This window comes from Halichoerus grypus, chromosome 8 (genome assembly GCF_964656455.1).
Source record: "Halichoerus grypus chromosome 8, mHalGry1.hap1.1, whole genome shotgun sequence".
Lineage (NCBI taxonomy): Eukaryota > Metazoa > Chordata > Mammalia > Carnivora > Phocidae > Halichoerus > Halichoerus grypus.
In genome coordinates, this window is record NC_135719.1 from 5,495,335 (window position 1) to 5,516,949 (window position 21,615).

At 56.2% G+C, this 21,615-nt stretch overlaps 3 protein-coding genes and 1 non-coding gene across 7 annotated transcripts; 3 read left to right on the top strand and 1 right to left on the bottom strand.

The window, feature by feature from the left end:
• The first annotated feature begins 815 nt into the window (after window positions 1-815).
• Window positions 816-888, top strand: TRNAN-AUU (transfer RNA asparagine (anticodon AUU)). The gene has a single exon. It is a non-coding gene; the product is annotated as a tRNA-Asn (tRNA).
• A 3,098-nt stretch (window positions 889-3,986) lies between these two features.
• Window positions 3,987-5,667, bottom strand: HDDC3 (HD domain containing 3). Its single transcript, XM_036095639.2, has 4 exons — window positions 5,495-5,667; window positions 5,147-5,202; window positions 4,796-5,036; window positions 3,987-4,479 (listed from the first exon to the last, which is right to left on the bottom strand). The coding sequence occupies exons 1-4, from the start codon at window positions 5,604-5,606 to the stop codon at window positions 4,349-4,351; spliced, it is 540 nt and encodes a 179-aa protein (XP_035951532.2). The 5' UTR covers window positions 5,607-5,667; the 3' UTR covers window positions 3,987-4,348.
• A 57-nt stretch (window positions 5,668-5,724) lies between these two features.
• On the top strand, window positions 5,725-8,245 carry LOC144382838 (protein shisa-like-1). 3 transcript variants are annotated; one of them, XM_078078871.1, is made up of 5 exons: window positions 5,725-6,233; window positions 6,824-6,935; window positions 7,015-7,181; window positions 7,382-7,592; window positions 8,068-8,245. In XM_078078871.1, the coding sequence occupies exons 3-5, from the start codon at window positions 7,079-7,081 to the stop codon at window positions 8,243-8,245; spliced, it is 492 nt and encodes a 163-aa protein (XP_077934997.1). In that variant the 5' UTR covers window positions 5,725-6,233; window positions 6,824-6,935; window positions 7,015-7,078. The 3 variants fall into 3 exon arrangements, with proteins under 3 accessions (XP_077934997.1, XP_077934998.1, XP_077934999.1); XM_078078872.1 differs by having other exon boundaries at window positions 6,824-7,181; XM_078078873.1 differs by lacking the exon at window positions 6,824-6,935 and having other exon boundaries at window positions 5,726-6,233.
• Window positions 8,246-8,323: 78 nt separating this feature from the next.
• On the top strand, window positions 8,324-21,476 carry UNC45A (unc-45 myosin chaperone A). 2 transcript variants are annotated; one of them, XM_036095635.2, is made up of 20 exons: window positions 8,324-8,458; window positions 8,685-8,846; window positions 9,085-9,121; window positions 9,421-9,596; window positions 11,535-11,627; window positions 11,959-12,126; window positions 13,337-13,505; window positions 13,808-13,978; window positions 15,233-15,404; window positions 15,995-16,295; window positions 17,112-17,206; window positions 17,405-17,546; window positions 17,892-18,032; window positions 18,196-18,323; window positions 18,424-18,490; window positions 18,911-19,024; window positions 19,236-19,351; window positions 20,154-20,271; window positions 20,378-20,533; window positions 20,681-21,476. In XM_036095635.2, exons 1-20 carry the CDS (start codon window positions 8,453-8,455, stop codon window positions 20,936-20,938), a joined length of 2,790 nt encoding a protein of 929 aa, XP_035951528.2. In that variant the 5' UTR covers window positions 8,324-8,452; the 3' UTR covers window positions 20,939-21,476. The 2 variants fall into 2 exon arrangements, with proteins under 2 accessions (XP_035951528.2, XP_035951526.2); XM_036095633.2 differs by having other exon boundaries at window positions 8,413-8,503.
• Window positions 21,477-21,615: the final 139 nt, after the last annotated feature.

The window sequence follows — 21,615 nt, forward strand, 5'->3', positions numbered from 1 at the left end:
CCTCTGCCCCTCCCCCACTGGAGTGTTTTCTCTCTCTCAAATAAATATGTAAAATCCTAAAAGAAAAAAAAAAGAAATATGGCAGATAGACTTGGAAGCATTGACAATGTTTAGTAGCACTTTTAGGAGAGACTAGTGAGTAGGGAAGAGGAAACCATCAAAAGGATAGTGGGTGCGGTTCTTCAGAAATGAAGAAAGATATGTATGAGTCCTTGGAATGAAAGTGCTCAGCAAGTTCCAAGAAAGGAATGTTTAAAAAAATCCTCCCTTACATATATTGCAAATAAAACCTTAAAAATCAACCAGAAAGAGACTCCAAAAGGAAAGACCACCAAAATGACAGCAGACTTCTAGTTAGCATCAATAGATAACCTGGAGTCCATGAAATAATACAATCAGACTTTGAGAACATAACTGCCAACTCTGGATCTGGTGTTAGCTATGCTCCCATTCAGAGTGAGGGAGAAATGGCATTCCAAACATGCAAAGGCTAAGAGTTTGCAGTGTACCAAACTTAAGTGGAGGAACAAAGGTGTTCTTCAGAAAAAAAAAAATCCAGGGTGCATAAACCAATGGTGGGTAGACCTAATAAGTATTGGCTATAAGCTATAATATAGCTTTAAAAGAGGCAAGAATGAATATTCCAGATAGCAATAATGTTAGGTATTATTCCTGGGGTCCTTGTTCAGAAGAAATAAAAGCACACCTCATGATTCATATGCACAAAGAAATGGATGACGATGTTCACTGGAGCGTTACGTGGTGTGGTGAAAAGCTGGAAACAAAACCTGTCAGAAAGGGCAATGCATAGTGGCACCTGACTGGCTCAGTTGGTAGAGCATAGGACTATTGATCTTGGGGTTGTGGGTTCAGGCCCCACATCGGGCACAGAGCTTGTTTAAATAAAAAAAAATTTTTTTTAAAGGAATGCATAGGGACGCCTGGATGGCTCAGTCAGTTAAGCATCTGCCGCCTTCAACTCAGGTCATGATCCCAGGATCTTGGGATCAAACCTCACATCAGGCTCCCTGCTCAGTGTGGAGTGTGCTGCTCCCCCTGCTTGTGCGCTCACACGCTCTCTCTCTCTCTCTGACAAATAATAAATAAAAAAGGGAATGTGTAAAGAAAATACTGTCCATTCATATAATGAAATACTAGAAAGTAGTTTAAAGGAGTGAGCTAAACATTCATGTGCATTGACAGGGATAAATCTCAAAAGCATTGCTAAAGGAAAAGAAAGTTACAGGGGTGCCTGGCTGGCTCAGTCGGTAAAGCATGCAACTCTTGATCTCAGGGTTGCAAGTTTGAGTCCCACCTTAGGTGTAGAGATGACAAATTAAAAAAAAAAAGTTAGAGTGATACATACTTACGACAAAATACTCCAAAACAAGTACTATAAGGCCAGTCTTTTCAACAAATGGTGTTGAAAGAAGTTCTACTAGGGGTAAAATGCTATCAAACAGCATCGCCCACTACAGAAAAATCGATTGAAAAGAGTCAATGTGGCAAGCTAAATTATTAAGAATCGGCCACAGCCACCCCACCTTCAGCAACCAGCACCCTGATCAGTCAGCAGCCATCAAGGACACAAGATCCTCCACCAGCAAAAAGATTACAACTCACTGAAAGCTCAGATGATGATTAGCAGTTCTTTGGCAATAAAGTATTATTATTTTTTATTTATTTTTTTAAAGATTTTATTTATTTATCTGAGAGAGAGAATGGGAGACAGAGGGCATGAGAGGGGGAGGATCAGAGGGAGAAGCAGACTCCCCACTGAGCAGGGAGCCCGATGTGGGACTCGATCCAGGGACTCCAGGATCATGACCTGAGCCGAAGGCAGTTGCTTAACCAATTGAGCCACCCAGGCGCCCTGGCAATAAAGTATTTTTAAATTAAGGTACACTGTTTTCTTAAAGACCATGCTACTGCACACTTAATATACTACAGTACATGTTTGTAAACATAACATACACACTGGGAAACCAGAAGTTTCATTTGACCCGCTTTATTGTGATATTCCCTTTATTGTCGTGGTCTGGGACTGAACCCGCAATATTTTCGAGTTATGCCCGTAATCTCAAATGGCTTAGGGGAAAAAGTTACTGTACTTCCAACTTTTAAGTTTCTGATTGTTTAAAAATATATATTGAGTTAAGGGCCCCTGGGTGGCTCAGTCGGTTAGGTGTCCTACTCTCAGTTTTGGCTCGGGTCATGATCTCATGGGTTGTGAGACTGAGCCCGGCCTCAGGCTCCCCTCTCATTGGGGAGTCAGCTTAGATATGCTCTCCCTCTGTCCCTTCTCCTGCTTGTGCTCTCTCTCTCTCAAATAAAATCTTAAATATTTTTTTTTTAAGATTTTATTTATTTATTTGACAGAGAGAGACACAGCGAGAGAAGGAACACAAGCAGGGGGAGTGGGAGAGGGAGAAGCAGGCTTCCCACGGAGCAGGGAGCCTGATGTGGGGCTCGATCCCAGGACCCCGGGACCACGACCCGAGCTGAAGGCAGACGCTCAACAACTGAACTACCCAGGCGCCCCTCTCAAATAAAATCTTAAAAAAAAAACTTGAAAAAAAATTTTAAAGGCCTAATAGTGTGGCAAAAAGGGGAATTATGGTCCTGATTCTGTCACTGTTCCACCTGTTTGACCATTAACAAGTCTTCTCACCTCCCTGAGCTTCATATTTTGTCTCTGTAAAATGAGAACAATAGCCCGGCCCTGCGCTACTGCCTTGTCTGGTTAGTATACAGAACAGATGAAGTAACTAACACCTGTGAAGAGGTTTTTTTGTACAACATCAAGCGCCCTGTGTGACAATTTACCCCTGCATTCTGTAAGTAACAGGATTTTCATTAAATGTCCTGAAACCTTAATTTTAAGCCACTTAAAAGCTGCAGATATATATATTTTATTTGATATTAAATAGATATTATATATATATAAACTGCAGGTTTATCATATATACATTTATTAATAGTATAATAATAAATATACTATCTGTTAATATATAAAGTATATTACTATGCTATTAATAAATTATTGATTTATTATCGTTTATATATAAGTATATATGTAAATATATGTATTCAAGTGTAAGGAATAAAGTTTTTAAAAGTCCTGTAATCCTACCTCCCCGCAAATAATTTATTAAACTAAAACCAAAATTCTCCAAAACATACCACATCCTGGCCAGCCTTAAGAGGACTACACTGAACTTTGAACTTTGCTGATCCATTTACCCGGGACTATCCTGAAACTCGTTTCCTTTTAAAGTCGCCTTCTTGCGGCCCTTCACCATTTTTTCCTGCAGAAACTGCGCTGGGGTCTTCTTTGGGTAAATAACCACCGTGGTCTAGCACGAAATGGCCTTTGACTTAATTTCCTCGCCAATAAGCCTCAGCGGCTCGGCGGCGACCAGAAACCCGTCACCTGCAGACCCCTGCGCACGGACGCCACCTAGCGGCCGGCCGCTCCTCCCAGACCCCGCCCACACAGGCCTCCGGGGGCGGGGCCGCCCCGCGGCCACTTCCGAAGGCGCCCGGAAGTTCTTGTCACTTAGCAACCAAAGGACCCGGCGGCGTGATAGGGCTGAGGTCTGGGACGGCCTGCGGACGGCGACGAGTTTTCGGGGCGGTCTGGGGTGAGGGACGCGCAGTACCCCCACCGGCCCCGTCCTGTTGCTGCTGGTATGCAGGTGGCATTCCTTTCCAAAACATCTGTCATCCCGTCCAACTTTCTTAAAGAGGAAGACTACCATTTCTTGAACACCTATGTGTCAGGCTCCGTCTGAGACGGGACCTAGTCTCACCCTAGTAATCACACAGCCTATTTCACTGATAAGGAAGCCAGGCTCGGGGCGGGGGCCGGGGGGGTGGGTCCGAGGCCCTCAACGTGAGCGACCTGTCCCTGGGGGCACGCAGTCGGTACCCTGCCCTGCCTACCTGCTCCCCACTTGGCAGGCTGAGGAAGGAGCAGCAAGAACTTAAAGCTTTACCCAAAATGCTTTATTTTTCCATAATGACTTATGAAATAGTGTTTCCAGAATGCCCGAGTCCCCGAGGGGCCAGAGTTCACTCATACAGAATAGCAAACAGACCCAAGGCCTGGAGAAAGGGCAGTAAGTGCATTAGGATTGGACGGGCTGCCTCTGATTTCCACAATCCAGGGCTCAGCTTAGTCGGCAGGACACATTCAGAGTGAGAAGAGACAAGTATTTTTTGGCCTCTCGTATCTGGGCTGAACCAGTCAGGGAGGGAGATGGAGAGGCAAGGAAAGGCTGGAATAGGAATCCTTTCTGGCCTGGCCAAGGCTGGAGTCTGGGCCCCTGATGGCTCCAAGCAGGGCTCAGAGTGTCAGCCCCCGCTCCTTAAACAGCTGCTTTAGAGCCTCTTCCAGCTGTCGGTTTGTTCCCTGGAGCCCCTTCACCACTTGCGCTGCCCACTCGAAGTATTCCTGGACTCTATGTTCAGACCATCCTGCATGAGAATGGACAGAAAACTGCTCACATGGCATCCAGGACAGCATTGTACTTTGCCCACTTCTGCCCACTTCCTGGAGGGCGTGGTGCAGGGCCACGAGATGTTCCCGATGGGATTTGTCCTGAGAACGTCCCCTTGGCCCAGTTACTGCACTTGTACGGTGTGAAAGATCAGAGTGGTCTAGTAGGATTAGCTGGGGGAATCAACAAGAAGGCCCACGCTCTTTTTTTTTCCACTGGAACTGACCAACCTGTGTCCCCAGAAGGAGGACATCCCGCCCCTTTCCCTCAGAGCAGGTGTGGGGGGCGCGTACCCTCTGGGGTGCAGCGATTCAGGTCCCTCAGATTGTACAGCTTGTCTGCCAGCTTCACCAGTTTGGCCCCAGGGCTGCTGTGGGGTGCCCGCTCCACCTGCAGCCGCTTTCTCTCCAGCTTGGGCAGAGTCTTGTCATCTGTTACTTCCTCCACCAGACGCCGCACCTGAGCGCCAAAGTGCAGCTCCACCTCATCCAAGGTGGTGTCTGTGTCCTCCACTGTGTCATGGAGCAGGGCTGCCTGGGGACAGGCTTCCCCTTAGCCCTGTGACTCCAGGCAAGGGGTGCCCAGGGCCGAATGCGGTCCCTGATCCCCACCCTAGCCTCCTAGGGGAGAACGAGGGGAGTTACCTGTAACACCACAATGTCAGTGATGCCCGCCTCATGGGTCAGGATCCGAGCCACACCTGACGGGGCAAAGCAGGAAGTCAGACCTGAGGGAGTCCCAGGCTGCGTGCTGCGGCTTTTGCAGAGCCAGATGTGGCCTCTCACTAGCCACATGGCCTTTACTCTCTTTGGGTGTCAACTGTGCAGAGGAACAGTCACGCCTACCGCCCCGGGTTGTTGTGAGACTTACACACGGAAAGTGCCCGGCACAAAGCCTGGTACAGAGTAGGTGCTCAATGAGGCGTCGGCCCTCCGCCCGCGTCCCCTTCCCGGTCCCCACCCGCTAGACACCGCTGCGGTCGCTCCGCCCACCGATAGGGTGGTTGACGTAGGGGGTCCCTTCGGGGTCCTTTCGCCGCTGCAGTCGGTGCTTGCGAGCCGCGAAGTCCGCAGCCTCCACCAGCTGCGCGGCCTCGGAGCCCATTGCGCGGGTGGGGCGGCCGACTGACGTCCCGGGAGCCCCTGGAGCACAGATGGGGCGTCCGTAGCGCCCCCTGGCTCCGCGGAGGCCGGTGACTGGGGAGTCTGACGCACGCAGGTTTCTCTGGAGCTGACGTCCTGGCGGAGACGGCAACTGGTGTGGGGAGCTGCCCTCAGCATCGCAGCCCCTGGTTCACGCTCTGCTGGGGGTGCAAGAAGGACCTGCCTCCCTGGGAACCCACAATCTCGGGGAAGGAGGAAGACAGTGTTCTCACAGTGTGCTGGATTCAGGGCAGGAAGACACAGGGGACCGTGGTACTTTGGAGGAAGGGCAATTCACCTAGCCTCCCGGGGTCAAAGACAACCTCTTCCAGGAGGATCCTCTCCTCCCATGAAAAGACAATCTTCAGTGTCAATGCTCTGAAAATTCTCAAAGTGTTCTAAAAATGGTTTTCCCTGCAGGGAGGGACTGGTTGGAATGGGCATGGGAGCCTCACCTTTGGGCCCAGAAGACCCTACGGCCTGACCTTCTGGAAATTGGAGCTTACACTAGAAGCCTGCCTAATTGCTTCAGGTTTAGACTCCCAGGCGGCAGTGATGTTTCTGCAAGAACTGTCTTCTTTGTTCTCAGGTGCTGCATTTCTTTCTTGTACCATAAGTGTTCCTGCTTCAGTCCCCAGACACCTGCTGTGGGCCCCTCAGATGATAACTGTTGTCATGCTGTTCTGGGAGCATGGCACTGTAAGGTCTCCATAGACTAGAATAACAACACTACTGGCTGGTGGCCTTGGGCCTTCTAGAGAAATTCCCTGTCTCGGCAGATGGCATCTATGAGATTTAAGGGGTAAGAGAGACCTGGAGACCCTGGAAGAGCTTTTCCTGTGAACTGGTTTGCAAAGTATAGTACTCCAATCAGACTGATAGCTTTTGTTTTGGCTGGTAGCTGGGGCAGACAAGGGCTCAAGGGAAAAGTTAATGGAAGGACTTGCCCTTGTTTTTCAGCTAGTCTTAGTGGTTGCCATGATTCAGAAGTTAGGGAGGGAAGCTCCAAACGCTGTAACTGAGGTCCCTGGGGCCTGGAATGGAACGACCAGAATTCCCAGGGCTTACACAGCAGCCTGGAAATTGGAGTGGGTAGAGAGAAATATACCTGGCTCTAAATGCTTGTCTGTTCTTCAGCCTAATGCCTCAACTTCTCTCTCATGCCTTTCTGCCCTCTAGTCTGCTGAACCTTTTCCCCTTCAGCTCAGAAAACCTTAGGCAGCTGGGAGACACAGTCCCCACGTTTTCCAACAGAAGATAGAAACTTGGTCACTTTCATCTCTCTCCAGAGGTCTGTGATAGAAGCTTCAGGTTTGTGTTACTGGCGCCCAGAGGCCGTGCGGTTTTGATTATTTCCCTCCTGTCTGCAGCCATGGCTTAGAAAGAGAGATGTTGGGGTTCCTAAGACCAGCGCTGAGGTGGAGGTGACCTCTCATGGGCTTTCAGAGGAGGCTGGGCCTTTTGCTGACTGGCCTGACCGTGGGGCCGCTGCTGCTCTTCAGCTGGGTGCCGCTTGCTCAGCCGACCTCTCTCTCAGGTACACCTCCTCTGCGCGCACCCCTCTCCAGGCCCCTGCAATCACTGCAGGGTATGAGCTGCTCTGGGCAGCCGGTGGGGGCGGGGAAGGGAGCCTGCCCTTTTAATAATGGCTGATCATTTTCACTCTCCAGAAGGGTTGGAGTTGGGTGTGGGCAGGCCATTCTTGCCTGTCTCCAGCCCCTTTGCTCCTCCCTTCAGCATTGGCCCACCACCCCGACTTGTGCCAGACCACCTGGGACGCTGATGGCCGCTACTACCCCGGTTTTTTCTGTCCTCGGCTCTCTGATACCCCGGAGGAAGCCTACTGCTGCCACCTGCAGGCTGCAGGGGGCTCCTGCTGCACCCGGGCTGAATTTGAGGCCTTGTACCAGGTCAACCTGTCCGCCCTTCCGCCCCCACCCATCCTCAGGTGAGAACTCCAAGCCCCAGAGCCACTGGGACACTGGCAAGGGGTTCCAGCATCCGGAGTTCTGTTTTTAAATTCTGGGGCGGGAGGCTCGTAACATACAGAAGAGGGGAGGGGCCGACTTCAAACAGAAAATCGCGTGAATACATAATGACGGTTATGCGAAAGGAAGCTCAGGGGGCTGTGTAAGCGGGTAACAGGGAGCCATTGCATGCAATGCGGGACTGGGGTGAGGTGGGACGGGTGTCTTGTAGTGGATTACAGCCATTATAGTCGGGGTTTTCAAAACTGAATCTGTCCATGGATGGCTTCACGGCACCTGTGAGCCCCCTGAATTTCTATTTACGAATTCTACATTTATCCGGGGAGAGGGGTGTCCCGAGCTTTCTCCGGACCCTCAGGGGCTCTGTAACCGACAGGCTGCAGCAGGAGGCGCGCGGCTGGGGCCAGCACCCTAATACTCTCCCCTCTCCTACAGGGGCCGGGGCCCGCTCCTAGCCCTGGGCCTCTATACCCTGCTGCTCGTGGCCCTGATGACCGCCGACCTCGTACACTTCTGCCGCGGTCGGGGCGCTGGCCGGCGCCGGGGCCCCCGCCGGCCTCCCTCTGGGTCCTCCGCCGCGCGCCCCCTGCAGGTCCCGGTGGGAACAGACTAGGCGCGCCCACGGCCTGTCTGCACCGCGGACCCGAGCCCCGCCCACCAGAGCCCCGCCCACCGGCGCGCTCTCGCCTTGGCCCCGCCCCTCCCCTGCCTCCGCCTCTAACGCAAGACCGGGGCGGGGCAGCAGACGCCAGATTCCTGAGCCTGGTCCCACTCCGCCCCAGAGACTGCGCCTGCGCGCGCCCTGGACTCCTGCTCCGCGATGACTGTGAGTGGTCCAAGCACCCCCAAGCCCCCGCCGGTCGCCCCCGGGGTGCGTACCCATCCTCCCGCTCCATCACCACTTCCCACCTGCTCTGACCATTCCCCGGCCTCCTTCTCCCCCAGTCTTGGCCCTCCACGGGACTTGCCCCTGACCCCCGGTCTCCTTTCTCCCACCTCCCCCGGCCCTGGCCTGAGCCCACCCCCGACGTTTCCACCCATTCCCTCCACAGGCCAGCGCGGCGGAGCAGCTGCGGAAGGAGGGCAACGAGCTGTTCAAATGCGGGGACTACGAGGGCGCCCTGACGGCCTACACTCAGGCCCTGGGTCTGGGTGCTACGCCCCAGGACCAGGCCATTCTGCACCGAAACCGGGCCGCCTGCCACCTCAAGCTGGTGAGGGAGCCGGCTGCTCTTCTTCTGCCCTCCCTGGGCCCGGTTTGCCCAGCTCGCTGTTGTTTGGGTTCCGACTGGGCATTCACCTTCCCAGGCCACCTGCGCTTACTTGTCTGATGTCTTTTGGGCCTCGGGGTGGTGGGGCATCTAGTGGCTCTAGAGCACAGCCCTGCTGCCCAGCTAGTGCCCTGAAAGGGAGACGACCAGCCTCTCAAGCTCCTGTTCCTTTTCTTAACAGGAAGATTACGACAAAGCAGAAACCGAGGCATCCAAAGGTAGGGGACTGTGGGCTGGGGTGCAGAGCTGTGGGGCTTCTAATGGTGGGCAAGGACTCTGGGGCCACTGCACCTTCACATTTTCCTTTCCCTTTGGCCCCAGAAACACCTCTGCCTTCTTTCTTTCCCACTTCCTCGGGCATTTCCTTCTCTGCAGCTACCCTCACCTTTCTGAGGCTGGAATACTGAGCCCCACATCTGTCCCCCCACCTTCCTCGGGCCCTCAAGACCTTTCCCTACTGCTCTTGCCTGGAGACAGTGGCCTCATGGGTGCTGACAGAGCTCCCGTTTGTGCTCAGCCATTGAAAAGGACGGAGGAGATGTCAAAGCACTTTACCGGCGCAGCCAAGCCCTAGAGAAGTTGGGCCGCCTTGACCAGGCTGTCCTCGACCTGCAGAGATGTGTGAGCCTGGAGCCCAAGAACAAAGTTTTCCAGGAGGCCCTGAGGAACATCGGGGGCCAGATTCAGGAGAAGGTACATGAATGACTGAGAGAGAGGCAGAGAGAGAGAGGCATTGACAGGTGGTAAAGGGAGACTGGTAAATGGATCTGGGCAAAGGATGTAAACACAGGAGATGCTGACGGCAAACAAGCTTATGGAATAATGCTCAGCCTTGCTAGTGGTTAGGGAGAAGCAAATGGAAATAACAGCAAGGTGCTGTCTTTTCGGTGGTCTGTTTGGCAAACTTTTAAAGTATATACATTTTGCTAGAAGGGAGGCAGACGCTTAAGTGGTGGGCTTGCTCATGACTGCCGGAGTTGGTATATATTGGCACAGCTCCTTCGGGGAGTGCCTGAACATAGCTCTTAAAATTTTAAATGAGCGTACCCTATGATCCAGTATGTTTACCTGCTGTCTTCCTTGGAGAAGCCTTGCCCATGTACACGAGCAGGCGTGTGTGTTTATTTCAGCCTTGTTTGTTGTAATGAAAAATTGGAGCTTGGCTAACTGCCCAGCAATAGGGGAATGGCTAAATAAGTGGGGTGCTGCCCTTACTGTGGACTCCTATATCATAGTTGCCAAGAATAGGTAGATTTACGTGTATAGATGTGGAAAGAAAATACTTCTTTTTTTTGTTTGTTTTTAAAGACTGTATTTATTTATTTGACAGAGAGATAGAGCACAAGTAGGCAGAGTGGCAGGCAGAGGGAGAGGGAGAAGCCGGCTCTCCACAGAGCAGGGAGCCCGATGCGGGGCTCGATCCCAGGACCCTGGGATCATGACCTGAGCCGAAGGCAGACGCTTAACCAACTGAGCCACCCAGGCACCCCAGAAAGAGAATACTTCTTAAATGAAAAAAAGCCAAGTATGCTGTAACACACATAGTATGATACCGTTTATGTTGAAACAGTACCCCACGTACACCCTCAAAAGTACTGTGTTTCTTCTGTGGGCCCACTGGGGTGTATAAATCTGAAGAAAAATATTTTCAGAGATATGCGTCAAAATGATAACAGCATGACCCTTGGGGAAAGGAGTGGGATTGATAGAGTTTTTCAAAGAGATTTTGCTTCATCCATTAACTTCATGATACAGAAAGAGACATTCTTGGTAGAGTACATATGTTAAACGTTACTTTAGGAGAAAAGGACCTAAAGCCCATCGTGAACCACAAGCAAGCTTGAATTAAGCAGATCATGTGATGTTACAATGCTGTCACAGTGAGAGCACGTAATACGCTGGCAAACACCTTACTGAAAGGTTGAGACTTGGGAAAGCAGGTCGTTTCTTCCTCCATGCCAGCTCTGTTCGGTCAGCAGGAGCTGCCTGAGCCCTGTGTTGAGATGGATGAGGAAGCAGGTTGGTGGGCCTGGCAGAACGTTCCGTGCATGACTGATTGGTCATGTCCGCCATGGATGCAAAGGGGGAAGCGGGGAGTGGCACACGTGCTAGGTACGTGCCACCATCCATGCCCTGGGCCGTGGGGCGGGAGAGGGCCTGTGATGATCTTGCTCCATCAGATGATTTTTAAAAGTTGTCAGAAAGAGAATTCTGGAGTCCCAGGGAGCGTTTGCAGCTACCTCGTGGCCCGCTGACTCCCTTGCTGCAGGTGTTAATGCTGGGTTGAGTGTCACGGGCAGAGCACCCACGCTGCCACAACATGGAGGGCACCTCCGGGCGGGGGTGGCCCCGCGGCTCACGGGCTGCCTTCCCTTCAGCCCTGGCGCCGCCCCTGCCGCCTGAGCGGGAAGTAGCTCAGAAGGGAAAACAGGCGCGGGACGTTTGGGTGAAGCGGCCAGGAGAGTCTCTTCGTGCCCAGGTGGCATGGTGCGGGCCCGAAGCCCAGGTGTCCTGGCTGTGCCTCCTAGGGACAGGAGCCAGGCCCTGGGAGGAGCAGAAGGGAGCACACAGGGAATGCGCGGTCTCTGGCGGAAAGAGTGACCTCCTCCGTGCCTCGTTGGCTTGTCGTAGGTGCGATACATGTCCTCGACGGATGCCAAAGTGGAACAGATGTTTCAGATACTCTTGGACCCACAAGAGAAGGGCACCGAGAAGAAGCAAAAGGTATAGGTCTGGACTGAGCGAGTGGGGGCAGAACTCCCACTGCAGCCCCCCCCCCCGCCCCGGTGGTGCCCTCGCTGTGAGCCTGGCCTGCTGTGGTGCCTGGGGCTCCTCGGGCCACGCAGCCGGGCTCCCAGCGAGAACGTAGGGCCTGGGGCCTGCATGTGTCCTTCTATTTACTTACTGGAGGAAACTGAAGTTCAGAGAGGTTACGTTTATGACAAGGTCACTCAGCTGCTAAATGGAAGCAGCGCGGTCCAGAGCTCAGGCTCGCGGCTCGCCCTGGCCTCTGCCGTGGGTACTGTCCACATGATGGTGCGCTTCTTTGACCTAGGCTTCCCAGAACCTGGTGGTGCTGGCCCGGGAGGATGCTGGGGCTGAGAAGATCTTCCGGAGCAACGGGGTTCAGCTCCTGCAGCGCCTGCTGGACACGGGCGAGGCCGACCTCATGCTGGCGGCTCTGCGCACGCTGGTCGGCATCTGCTCCGAGCACCAGTCACGGGTAGGTGGGGCCCGAGGGCCAGTTCCTGCCTCAGTCAGGCCCTCTGTTCCTCCACGCACCCACCCACCCTTCCACCCCTCACTGTTCCCGGAAGAATGGAAGGCAGAGTACAAGGAGACCTGTAATGAGAGGAAAACTTAAAATGGCTCCAAAAAAGCCATCATGATCTGGGATGAACTGGGGCCTGTAAAAAGCGGAAGCAGCCCAATGGCACCCTGAGCCCGTACTTTAAGTAGGCTTGAGCTAGGCTTTCCTGGAGCTGGCTCAGAGACGCCTTGTTTGGACTCATTCATTGTACGGTAAAAGCAAGTGCTGCAAGGAAAGGGCCCCCGTCCTTCCCTAACCATCAAACTGACATTTCCCCTGCAGGGGTATCCTCCAGCCAGTGACGTGGTCAGTGATGTCACCCACAGCATCTGTACTGTCGAGACAGGGACCAGATAGGAGGGGCTTGACCCTGAACTGGTTGTCAGCGTAGATGGGACATGTCCAGCACAGACACTTGTGCAAGAACAGTCCTGCCCTGGTGAAGTCCAGGCCCTAGCTGTTGCCTGAGCTGGCTGGACCAGGGGACAGGAACTCAACCCTTGGTTCCTTTGAGAGGTGCCCGTAATTCTGAGATCAGAGATGGAGCTATGGGATATTCCATGGAAGCTCTTCAGGCGAGACTCAGGCTATATTTCTGGGTCTCCCAGGACTAAGTAAAGCCATGGGAATTCCATCTACCTCCTTCAGCCTTCCTGCCCATCCCAGGTTACCCTCTGGGATATCCAGCTTTGAAATGGGCTGGAGAGGCCTTGTCGTCTGTTCCATGCATGTCCACATCCTCAGGCTGCAGACAGAACCTCAGGGTCACCATTGGAAAGGAACCAGGTGTCCTTGGACTTGGGAGTTACGGAGCTTGTCCAGGCTTCTGGGGTTCTGGGGAAACACGAACCAAAGCAGCTGCTCCCGGGGTCACAGTGTTCCTTGTCTCTGACGAGCTGAGGAGAGGTAGTGGTGGATTCCTCTGGAATGTTTCCTTTAGGAAGCCGTTCCCACAAAACAATCCTGGTGTTACCCCGGGTCACACAGTCAGGCCCACTCTGATTCCACTTGGCCTTCCACCCAGATGTTTTTTCCCCTTCTGGCCATACTCACGACCCACAGTTAGGGATCCTTGTGGCTGCCCTGCACCAGCTGGAGGCTCTGTCCCCTCTCTCCCACCCAGACGGTGGCAACTCTGAGTGTGCTGGGAACTCGGCGTGTGGTCTCCATCCTGGGCGTGGAAAACCAAGCCGTGTCCCTGGCTGCCTGCCACCTGCTGCAGGTTATATTTGATGCCCTCAAGGAAGGCGTCAAGAAAGGCTTCAGAGGCAAAGAAGGTGCCATCATTGTGGGTGAGTAGAAGCAGGTCTGTGGTCCTTTGGGTGTTGCGATCATGGAGGGGAAGGGGCCGAGCCAGCCACGCCAGCTCTTGGGGGACCACACTTGCCACCGCAGGTTGTTCAGGAATCTGGCTCAGTGACAGTATTTTACTCCAGATTCGAAGCAATGAGGGTATCTACGGGGAAGGCTGGAGCCCAGCCCAGAGCCCAGGATGCTGGTCTCCCCTTCCTGTGTCTCCCTGGCCTATTGGGAAGGTGAGGGGTCAGGCAGGGCTGCGCCACTGTGGGGCTCACTGATGCCTTCTCATTGCCAGATCCTGCCCGGGAGCTAAAGGTCCTCATCAGTAACCTCTTGGAGCTACTGACTGAGGTGGGGGTCTCCGGCCAAGGCCGGGACAATGCTCTGACCCTCCTGATTAAAGCAGTGCCCCGGAAGTCTCTGAAGGACCCCAACAACAGCCTCACCCTCTGGGTCATTGACCAAGGTAGGTGACCAGTTTTGAAGAGGGGGAAGGAGACTGAGTGTATCTGTTACATCTTGCTTGGGTGACTGTACCCGGCCGTGGGTCTGCACCGAAGTGCACCCTGTGGCCTGCACTATGGCCTCAGGGGCCCAGAGCGAGACCCTTCAGCCGTGCCCGTGTGCACATGCGTGCGCTTCGAGCAGGCCTGCCAGCCCATCAGCGGGGAGGCTGGATCGGCTTTCTGTATCTGAGGTGTTCCCTAGTGAGTGTGCATTACTTCTGTACTCAGAGAAAAGTTTACTATATAAATTCACACTTCTTGGGACGCCTGGCTGGTTCAGTCAGTGGGAACATGCAATTCCTTTTTTTTTTTTAAAGATTTATTTATTATTTGAGAGAGCGTGCCTGTGATGGGGCGGGGAGGGGCAGAGGGAGAGGAAGAGAATCTCAAGCAGACTCCCCGCTGAGCACAAAGCCAGACGCAAGGCTCGATATCCCGACCCTGAGATCAAGACCTGAGCCAAAATCAAGAGTCATCCACTTAACCGACAGCCACCCAGGTACCCCTGGAACATGCGACTCTTGATCCTCGGGGTCGTGAGTTCAAGCCCTGCATTGGGCAGAGAGAGTACTTAAAAAAAAAGAAGTATTAGGGCACCTGGGTGGCTCAGTCGCTTAAGCATCTGTCTTTGGCTCAGGTCATGATCCCAGGGTCCTGGGATTGAGGTCTGTGTCAGGTTCCCTGCTCAGCAGGGAGTCTGCTTCTCCCTCTCACTCTGCCCCTCCCCTCCCACTCGTGTGCTTGCACGCACTCTCTCTTTCTCAAGTAAATAAATAAAATCTTTAAGAAAAAATACATATGTACATATGTGCACACATATATATACAGTAATCAATTGACACTTTTCTTTTCCCTTAAAAAATAGATAAGGAAAGTTTGGCAAAGTCCCTCCATGAGGACGTTTATCGGGTGCTCATCTTTTGGTGTCCCCATAATGCTGGGAAGCCTGGATGGTACTTTCCCCTTTAGTTTTACAGATGAGGAACCCGTGGGCAGGGCCAGCATGCAGTCCTCACTCCACGGGCCTTCCCTGACGCCCCGACTATCCCTGGAGGCGGTGGATCAGCCCCCAGGGCTCTCCGAGCCTGCCCTGCACGCGGCTGTCCACGCTGTGTACCCTCGTCTCTGGGAGGCCCTGCCTGTCCGTGCCCCTCCCAGGGAACCTCCTCCCTTTGCCTGCTTTCTGCTGCCTCCATAGCAGTGTGTCTTTTCAGGCCTGAAGAAGATTCTGGAGGTGGGGGGCTCTGTGCAGGAGCCACCCGGGGAGCTCGCGGTGACCGCGAACAGCCGCATGAGTGCCTCCGTGCTGCTCAACAAGCTTTTTGATGACCTGAAGTGTGATGCCGAGAGGGAGAATTTCCACCGACTGTGTGAGAACTACATCAAGTAAGGGAGCCGGCCCCGCAGCCCGTTGCCAGGGGCGCCGACGGGGTTGCGCTCCTTGGGGAGGGGCAACAGTGAAAGGGTTTCAACCAGGAGAGCAGCCTTGGGGAGGCCTCGCAGGGACCACACTTCTTTTTCCAAAGTGGCCTCCCCGGGGGACGTTCTTCCTCCATTCTACGCCACAGCGAACGTCCTCGAGCGCGCGCTGTGCATACTGAGCACTTCGGGGTGTGCGTTCCGACACCGCGGTGCAGCACGACAGTCCAGCCCGTAAGGAGCTTCCAGCTGGGACTGAGGACAAATCCTGAAATAAGCAGAGCACTTTTGGATCGTCAGAAGTGCAGGAAAGGAGCTAAACGGTGGTGTGCGCGAGAGTAACCTAGGTCAGATGTACGATCAGGGGAGGCCCGAAACCTTAGCGAGAGAAAATGGGCCGCCGGTGCCCAGGGGCATGTGCCCGAGGTCCCAGGGGCAGCTTTCCTTGCTGTTCCTGCCCAGGTAGTGCAGATGCCGGGCCGGCGGACGGGAAGGGGGGGAAGGAGAGTCCCTTTATGCCGGCCTTGGGGTGACCACTGTTACCCTGTGCCCCTCAGGAGCTGGTTTGAGGGCCAAGGGCTGGCCGGGAAGCTGCGGGCCATCCAGACGGTGTCCTGCCTCCTGCAGGGCCCATGTGAAGCCGGCAACCGGGCCCTGGAGCTGAGCGGCGTCATGGAGAGCGTGATGGCCCTGTGTGCCTCCGAGCAGGAGGAGGAGCAGCTGGTGGCCGTGGAGGCCCTGATCCACGCGGCCGGGAAGGCCAAGCGGGCCTCATTCATCACGGCCAACGGTGTCTCGCTGCTGAAGGACCTGTACAAGCGCAGCGAGAAGGACAGCATCCGCATCCGGGCGCTGGTGGTGAGCGGGCAGGCCTGGGTTGGGCAGGCCCGCCGGCAGGCAGGGGCATTTTTTGGGTGGCTGGTGTGTCAGGGTGTGGCTCCAGCACAGCCTGGTGAAAATATGGGCTATGCAGGGCCTTGTCGAGGCCAGAGGCATGAGCCCTGGCTCCTCCTACCACAGGGCTCGTGGTCAAGTCAGGGACACGAGCCTTGTCCACAGAGGACCCCCGAGAATGCAGGACGGCGCATGCTGCCCCCTGGAGGCGGTGGGAGAAGCTTCAGGAGGAGACGATGGAGGAGGGGGACTGCTGGGCCAGGCTAGTTGGCCCGGCCGGGTGGAGGGGCCGGGTGGAAAGGCTCAGCCTCCAGGTGGCCCCAGATGCTGGAGCTTTGGGCTCTGGTTGGCCTCCATGAGCCTGCTGCACCTCGGGAAGGCTGGTCCTCCTCCTTAGGGCACTTAGTGCTGGGTGTCTCCATCCCAGAAGGATCTTGCCTTGCCTGGGGCACCGGTCTTCTCCACACACACGTGTTAGCTTCACCTGTAAAGAGCTCTGTATGACATGGAAAGGAACCGAGCAAATCCCAGTGCAGATCTGGGGGGTTGGGGTCCGGGACCGCACAGTGGACAATACGTCAGTCTCTACCAGATGTGTCACCTGACCGCCCCAGGAGCTGATTTGCTGCCAAACGCTCTAGGTAGTAGCCTGGTAGGGATGTGCGTGGCCTCCAGAGGGCCCGGCAGAATGTCGGGGAGAGAGCCCATGCCGGGTGTGGAGGAGCCCAGCTCTGCCTCCATCCCTAGAGACCGACGGCTGGTTCTCGCCTCTTCCCCCAGGGCCTGTGTAAGCTCGGCTCGGCTGGAGGGACAGACTTCAGCATGAAGCAGTTTGCTGAAGGCTCCACTCTCAAACTGGCCAAGCAGTGTCGAAAGTGAGTTATTTGGTGTTGCCATGGCTCCCCACCTGTCAGCTAGGCCTCAAGAGGAGGGTCTGGATGGAGGATGGGGCCTCCCCACTATCCTGCTGTCCCCCAGGCAGACCCTCCTGGATCCTGCCACGTGAACTGCTTCGTGTGTAGAGGGGAAGTCCCCCAGTTCTGATGGTTGCCCACTACCCTGCACATCCCCAGGTGGCTGTGCAATGACCAGATCGACGCAGGCACACGGCGCTGGGCAGTGGAGGGCCTGGCCTACCTCACCTTCGACGCCGACGTGAAGGAAGAGTTTGTGGAAGATGAGGCTGCCCTGAAGGCTCTGTTCCAGCTCAGCAGGGTAGCTCCTTGGGTTTCTCTAGTCATTTGGGAACAGTATCTGCGATTAGAATTGACCAGGTTTTCTTGGCAGATCTCGGGCAGTGGCTCTCATGGCCCCAGGGTGGGAGCTTTGGCAGCCTGCGTGGCCGCTCCGTAGCCTGGGCCTGCGGGGCTGCACCGGCCGCGTCGGGCAGGACAGTGTTTCTGGGGGAGTTAGGGAAGTTGCGTGTGTGAGCTCCCAAGAGTCTGGGGCCAGGGTGGGCCTGGGAGCTTCCCCCATTCATCCTGCTGCCCCGGTGGTGTAGCTGAGGGCGGAAGTGGAGGCCCGGGGACGGCCACCTGACTGCCCCTCTCCTGCGCGCAGTCCGAGGAGAGGTCAGTGCTCTTTGCGGTGGCCTCGGCACTGGTGAACTGCACCAACAGCTACGACTGTGAGGAGCCTGACCCCAAGATGGTGGAGCTGGCCAAGTACGCCAAGCAGCATGTGCCCGAGCAGCACCCCAAGGTGAGGGAGCCGCTGAGAGGCTTTGGGGGTCTCCGCAGCAGCCGCCCGTTTAAGCGGGTTTCTTTCCCTTTGTGTTCCCGCCCATCAACTGGGGCTGTGAGGACGGTCTCCCTCTCCCTGTCCAGTCAGCTGGGGCCCCTCTGCTAAGCTGCCTCCTTCCCAGGACAAACCGGCTTTCGTGCGGGCTCGGGTGAAGAAGCTGCTGGAGGCCGGCGTGGTGTCGGCCATGACGTGCATGGTGAAGACCGAGAGCCCCGTGCTGACCAGTGCTTGCCGGGAGCTGCTCTCCAGGTGAGCCAGACCTTGCCTGACTCGGAAGCAGGGGCGCGGGGGGGCCGCCCGCGTACCTGCCGCCCAGAGCCCCCCGCCCACCCGCACCGTCTCCCCGCAGGGTCTTCCTGGCGTTGGTGGACGAGGTAGAGGACCGTGGCACTGTGGTGGCTCAGGGCGGGGGCAAGGTAAGCTGCCTTACAGATTCCTTCCCGATGGTCTACACGGCATGACGCAGTGGCTGCCACGGCAGAGACGAGGCTGGAACACAGTATGAGGGACCCGCAGGAACGTGTTCCTGCTGAGAGAGCCGTGCTGCCGGGGGCGGGTTGGTGCCCATCGAGATCCGGACTCTCCTCCTTTCTCCCGTGTCATTGGCCTGCGTGGCCCGCGGCCCAGCCCAAGCCACAGCTGGCCCTTAGTGTTTGTGGAAGAGTTTGGGCAGCTTGAGGAGAGGCCTGGGAGAGAGGAAGAGGGTCTGGGCGGGAGTGTCGACAGGCCTGAGGGAGGAGAGAGGTGAGCGCGCCACCGTCAGGACCGGGCTGGTGGTTTGGGCCTTACCCTCCAGGGCACATCTCAGACCCTGACGGCTTGGCTCGTCCCCACAGGCTCTGCTGCCGCTGGCCCTGGAAGGCACCGACGTGGGGCAGACGAAGGCAGCCCAGGCTCTTGCCAAGCTCACCATCACCTCCAACCCGGAGATGACTTTTCCTGGCGAGCGGGTGCGTGTCCTGCTGCCCCAGCCCTGGCCTCTCCTCCACCCCTCCCTGGGCCCTAATGGCCTCTGACCCGGGCTGTGGCTCCTCCTTGGGACAGACAGGAAGCCCCCGGGGTGGGGAGGGCCGCCTTCCGTCTGGAGGTGGCCTCTCACCTTCGGGTTGGTGGGGTTGGTGGGGGCTGGATGAGTGGCCCTGACAGGTGGCTGTATTACAGATCTATGAGGTGGTCCGGCCCCTTGTCTCCCTGCTGCACCTCAACTGCTCAGGCCTGCAGAACTTCGAGGCACTCATGGCTCTCACAAACCTGGCGGGGATCAGTGAGAGGCTCCGGTAAGGTCCCCAGGGCAGCACTTTACAGTTGGAAGAGCACCTTTCGGTCACTGCCTGACTTGAGCCTCACAGGGGCTTCCCTGTAGCTGGGGAGACAGGCCAGGAGGTTTGACTTGTACCTCGGTCCACCAGTGCGCAAGGCCCGGGGCAGTGCCAGTGCACGCTCTCGAGTCAGACCGCCTGGGTTCACGTCCTGACTTCACTGGTTGCTAGTGTGTAACCGCAAACAAGTGCTGCTCCGTGCCTCAGTTTCCCCTCTGTGGAATGGCATGGGTGTAGCACCTACCTCAGGAGTGGTAGTGAGCTTTAAATGAGAAAATACACGCAGAATCACCGAGTACGTGGCACCTGGCTCGCTCCCAGCAGTGTGGCCAAGTGGTATGCGTCAGCTGTTACCGAGAACGGTGACATTGGGCTCCCTGTCTGCACTCAGCCTCAGTTTCTTCTTCTGCAAAATAGTAATAGTAAGCGTACCTGCACCTTCACCGTAGGGCCGTGGTGAGGATTAAGAAAGAGTCCAAGCTCTGGGTCAGGGTAAGCGCTTAAATATTAGATGTTAGCAGCACTGTCGCCAGCTCCCCGGTCTCCGAACGGCTACCTTAGAGCATTTTCCACGGTCCCAGGCTACCTCCTAGGCCTGGTGAAGAAGCTGGAAGCCACCGCAGCTCATACCTGGTGCAGGAGGGTCTTTGGACACTGCCCGAGGTCCTTGACCCGGGGCTTGAATGCATGGGGATGCGGGGGTGGGGGAAGTGGGTGCAGGAGCTCTGAGGCTGCTGACCTTTCCACCCTGGCCCCGCAGGCAGAAGATCCTGAAGGAGAAGGCCGTGCCCATGATTGAGGGCTACATGTTCGAGGAGCACGAGATGATCCGCCGGGCAGCCACGGAGTGCATGTGTAACCTGGCCATGAGCAAGGAGGTGAGGGCGGGTCCGGGGGGTCCTGACGGGCAGGTGCGCAGAGGTACCTGTGCCCCGCCTGGCTTTGCCGCAGCTCACTCAGTCCCCTCCCCTCCTCTGGCCACAGGTACAGGACCTCTTCGAAGCCGAGGGCAATGACCGGCTGAAGCTGCTGGTGCTGTACAGCGGAGAGGAGGATGAGCTGCTGCGGCGGGCCGCTGCTGGGGGCCTGGCCATGCTCACCTCCATGCGGCCCTCGCTCTGCAGCCGCATCCCCCAAGTGGTCAGTGCCTCTTCTCGGCGGGGGAGGGGATGTGGGCCTGGAACGCCCTGCATGGCGGCCGGTGGGGGGGCATCCCAGGGCACGTGGGAGTGTTCCTGCCAGGTCTGAGCCTGCCGCTCGGTGGTGATGCTGCCCTGTTTCCCGCAGACCACACACTGGCTGGAGATCCTGCAGGCCTTGCTCCTGAGCCCCAACCAGGAGCTGCAGCACCGGGGTGTGGTGGTGGCACTGAACATGGTGGAGGCCTCCAAAGAGGTCGCCGGCACGCTCATGGAGAGCGAGGTGCTGGAGATCCTGTCGGTGCTGGCTAAGGGCAAGGAGAGCCCCGTCAGGAGAGCTGCTGCGGCTTGCCTGGGGAAGGCCGTGGAATACGGGCTTATCAAAGCCAACCGGGACGGCGAGTGAGCGGCTGCCTCACGCACACGCCACCTGCTGCCGCGGAGGAGCGAGGGCGGACACAGCTTGGCTGCTGGGGGCTGGGATGCTGCACGCGGGCCTCTCCTCCCTAGCTGCCCCGATGTCCTCTGCGGAGTCGGGGACCACGGTCCGTCTGGGCCCTGCTGCGCCAGCACTGCCTCCAGCCTCCCGCGGCGGGGCCCTCCGTAGCAGTGCAGCCCGCTAGGGACGCGCGCTCCCGGCCCTGGGAAGGGCACGGCAGGCAGCCGCAGCAGCCAGGAGCCTCACCCGAGCGCGCTGGCGGGAGCACGGCGGCCCTCCGAGAACGAGGCCGTGCACGTCAGTCGTGCTCCCCGTCCGGAGGCAGGGGCCTGGCTGAGTGCGCCGCCCAGCTACACAGCGCAGCTACCTGCACGGAAGGACTCCGGCGGTTCCTCACCCTGCAGCCTGCTGAGCGCTTTTTAATCCTGCTGGAGGATCAGGGTAAACCTAGGAAGCTAATAAAAATCTCTTCACTCGCGTGGGAATAAATGGCTTTGGACTCGTCGATGCTGGTCCTTCAATGCCCTTGTCTCTGTACTGAGCGTTCCCAGTGGCCCCCCCTGGGCAGTGCGCTGGATTTGGGGTTCGTGTGTCGTCCTGGCCTGCTCTTGCCTCACGGAAAAACCCTGTAGCTGATCCAGGGG

What these genes read in the sequence shown, in the direction of transcription:
- HDDC3 (XM_036095639.2), bottom strand. Translation starts at nt 5,606, where the DNA reads ATGGGCTCCGAGGCCGCGCAGCTGGTGGAGGCTGCGGACTTCGCGGCT. An exon ending in CTACGTCAACCACCCTATCG is followed by an intron (nt 5,203 to 5,494) that starts GTGGGCGGAGCG and finishes TTGCCCCGTCAG; the next exon opens with GTGTGGCTCGGATCCTGACC. An exon ending in GAATCGCTGCACCCCAGAGG is followed by an intron (nt 4,480 to 4,795) that starts GTACGCGCCCCC and finishes ATTCTCATGCAG; the next exon opens with GATGGTCTGAACATAGAGTC.
- LOC144382838 (XM_078078872.1), top strand. Translation starts at nt 7,079, where the DNA reads ATGGGCTTTCAGAGGAGGCTGGGCCTTTTGCTGACTGGCCTGACCGTG. An exon ending in TCAGCCGACCTCTCTCTCAG is followed by an intron (nt 7,182 to 7,381) that starts GTACACCTCCTC and finishes TCCTCCCTTCAG; the next exon opens with CATTGGCCCACCACCCCGAC. An exon ending in CCGCCCCCACCCATCCTCAG is followed by an intron (nt 7,593 to 8,067) that starts GTGAGAACTCCA and finishes CCTCTCCTACAG; the next exon opens with GGGCCGGGGCCCGCTCCTAG.
- UNC45A (XM_036095633.2), top strand. Translation starts at nt 8,453, where the DNA reads ATGACTGTGAGTGGTCCAAGCACCCCCAAGCCCCCGCCGGTCGCCCCC. An exon ending in TCCGCATCCGGGCGCTGGTG is followed by an intron (nt 16,296 to 17,111) that starts GTGAGCGGGCAG and finishes CTCTTCCCCCAG; the next exon opens with GGCCTGTGTAAGCTCGGCTC. An exon ending in CTGGCCAAGCAGTGTCGAAA is followed by an intron (nt 17,207 to 17,404) that starts GTGAGTTATTTG and finishes GCACATCCCCAG; the next exon opens with GTGGCTGTGCAATGACCAGA.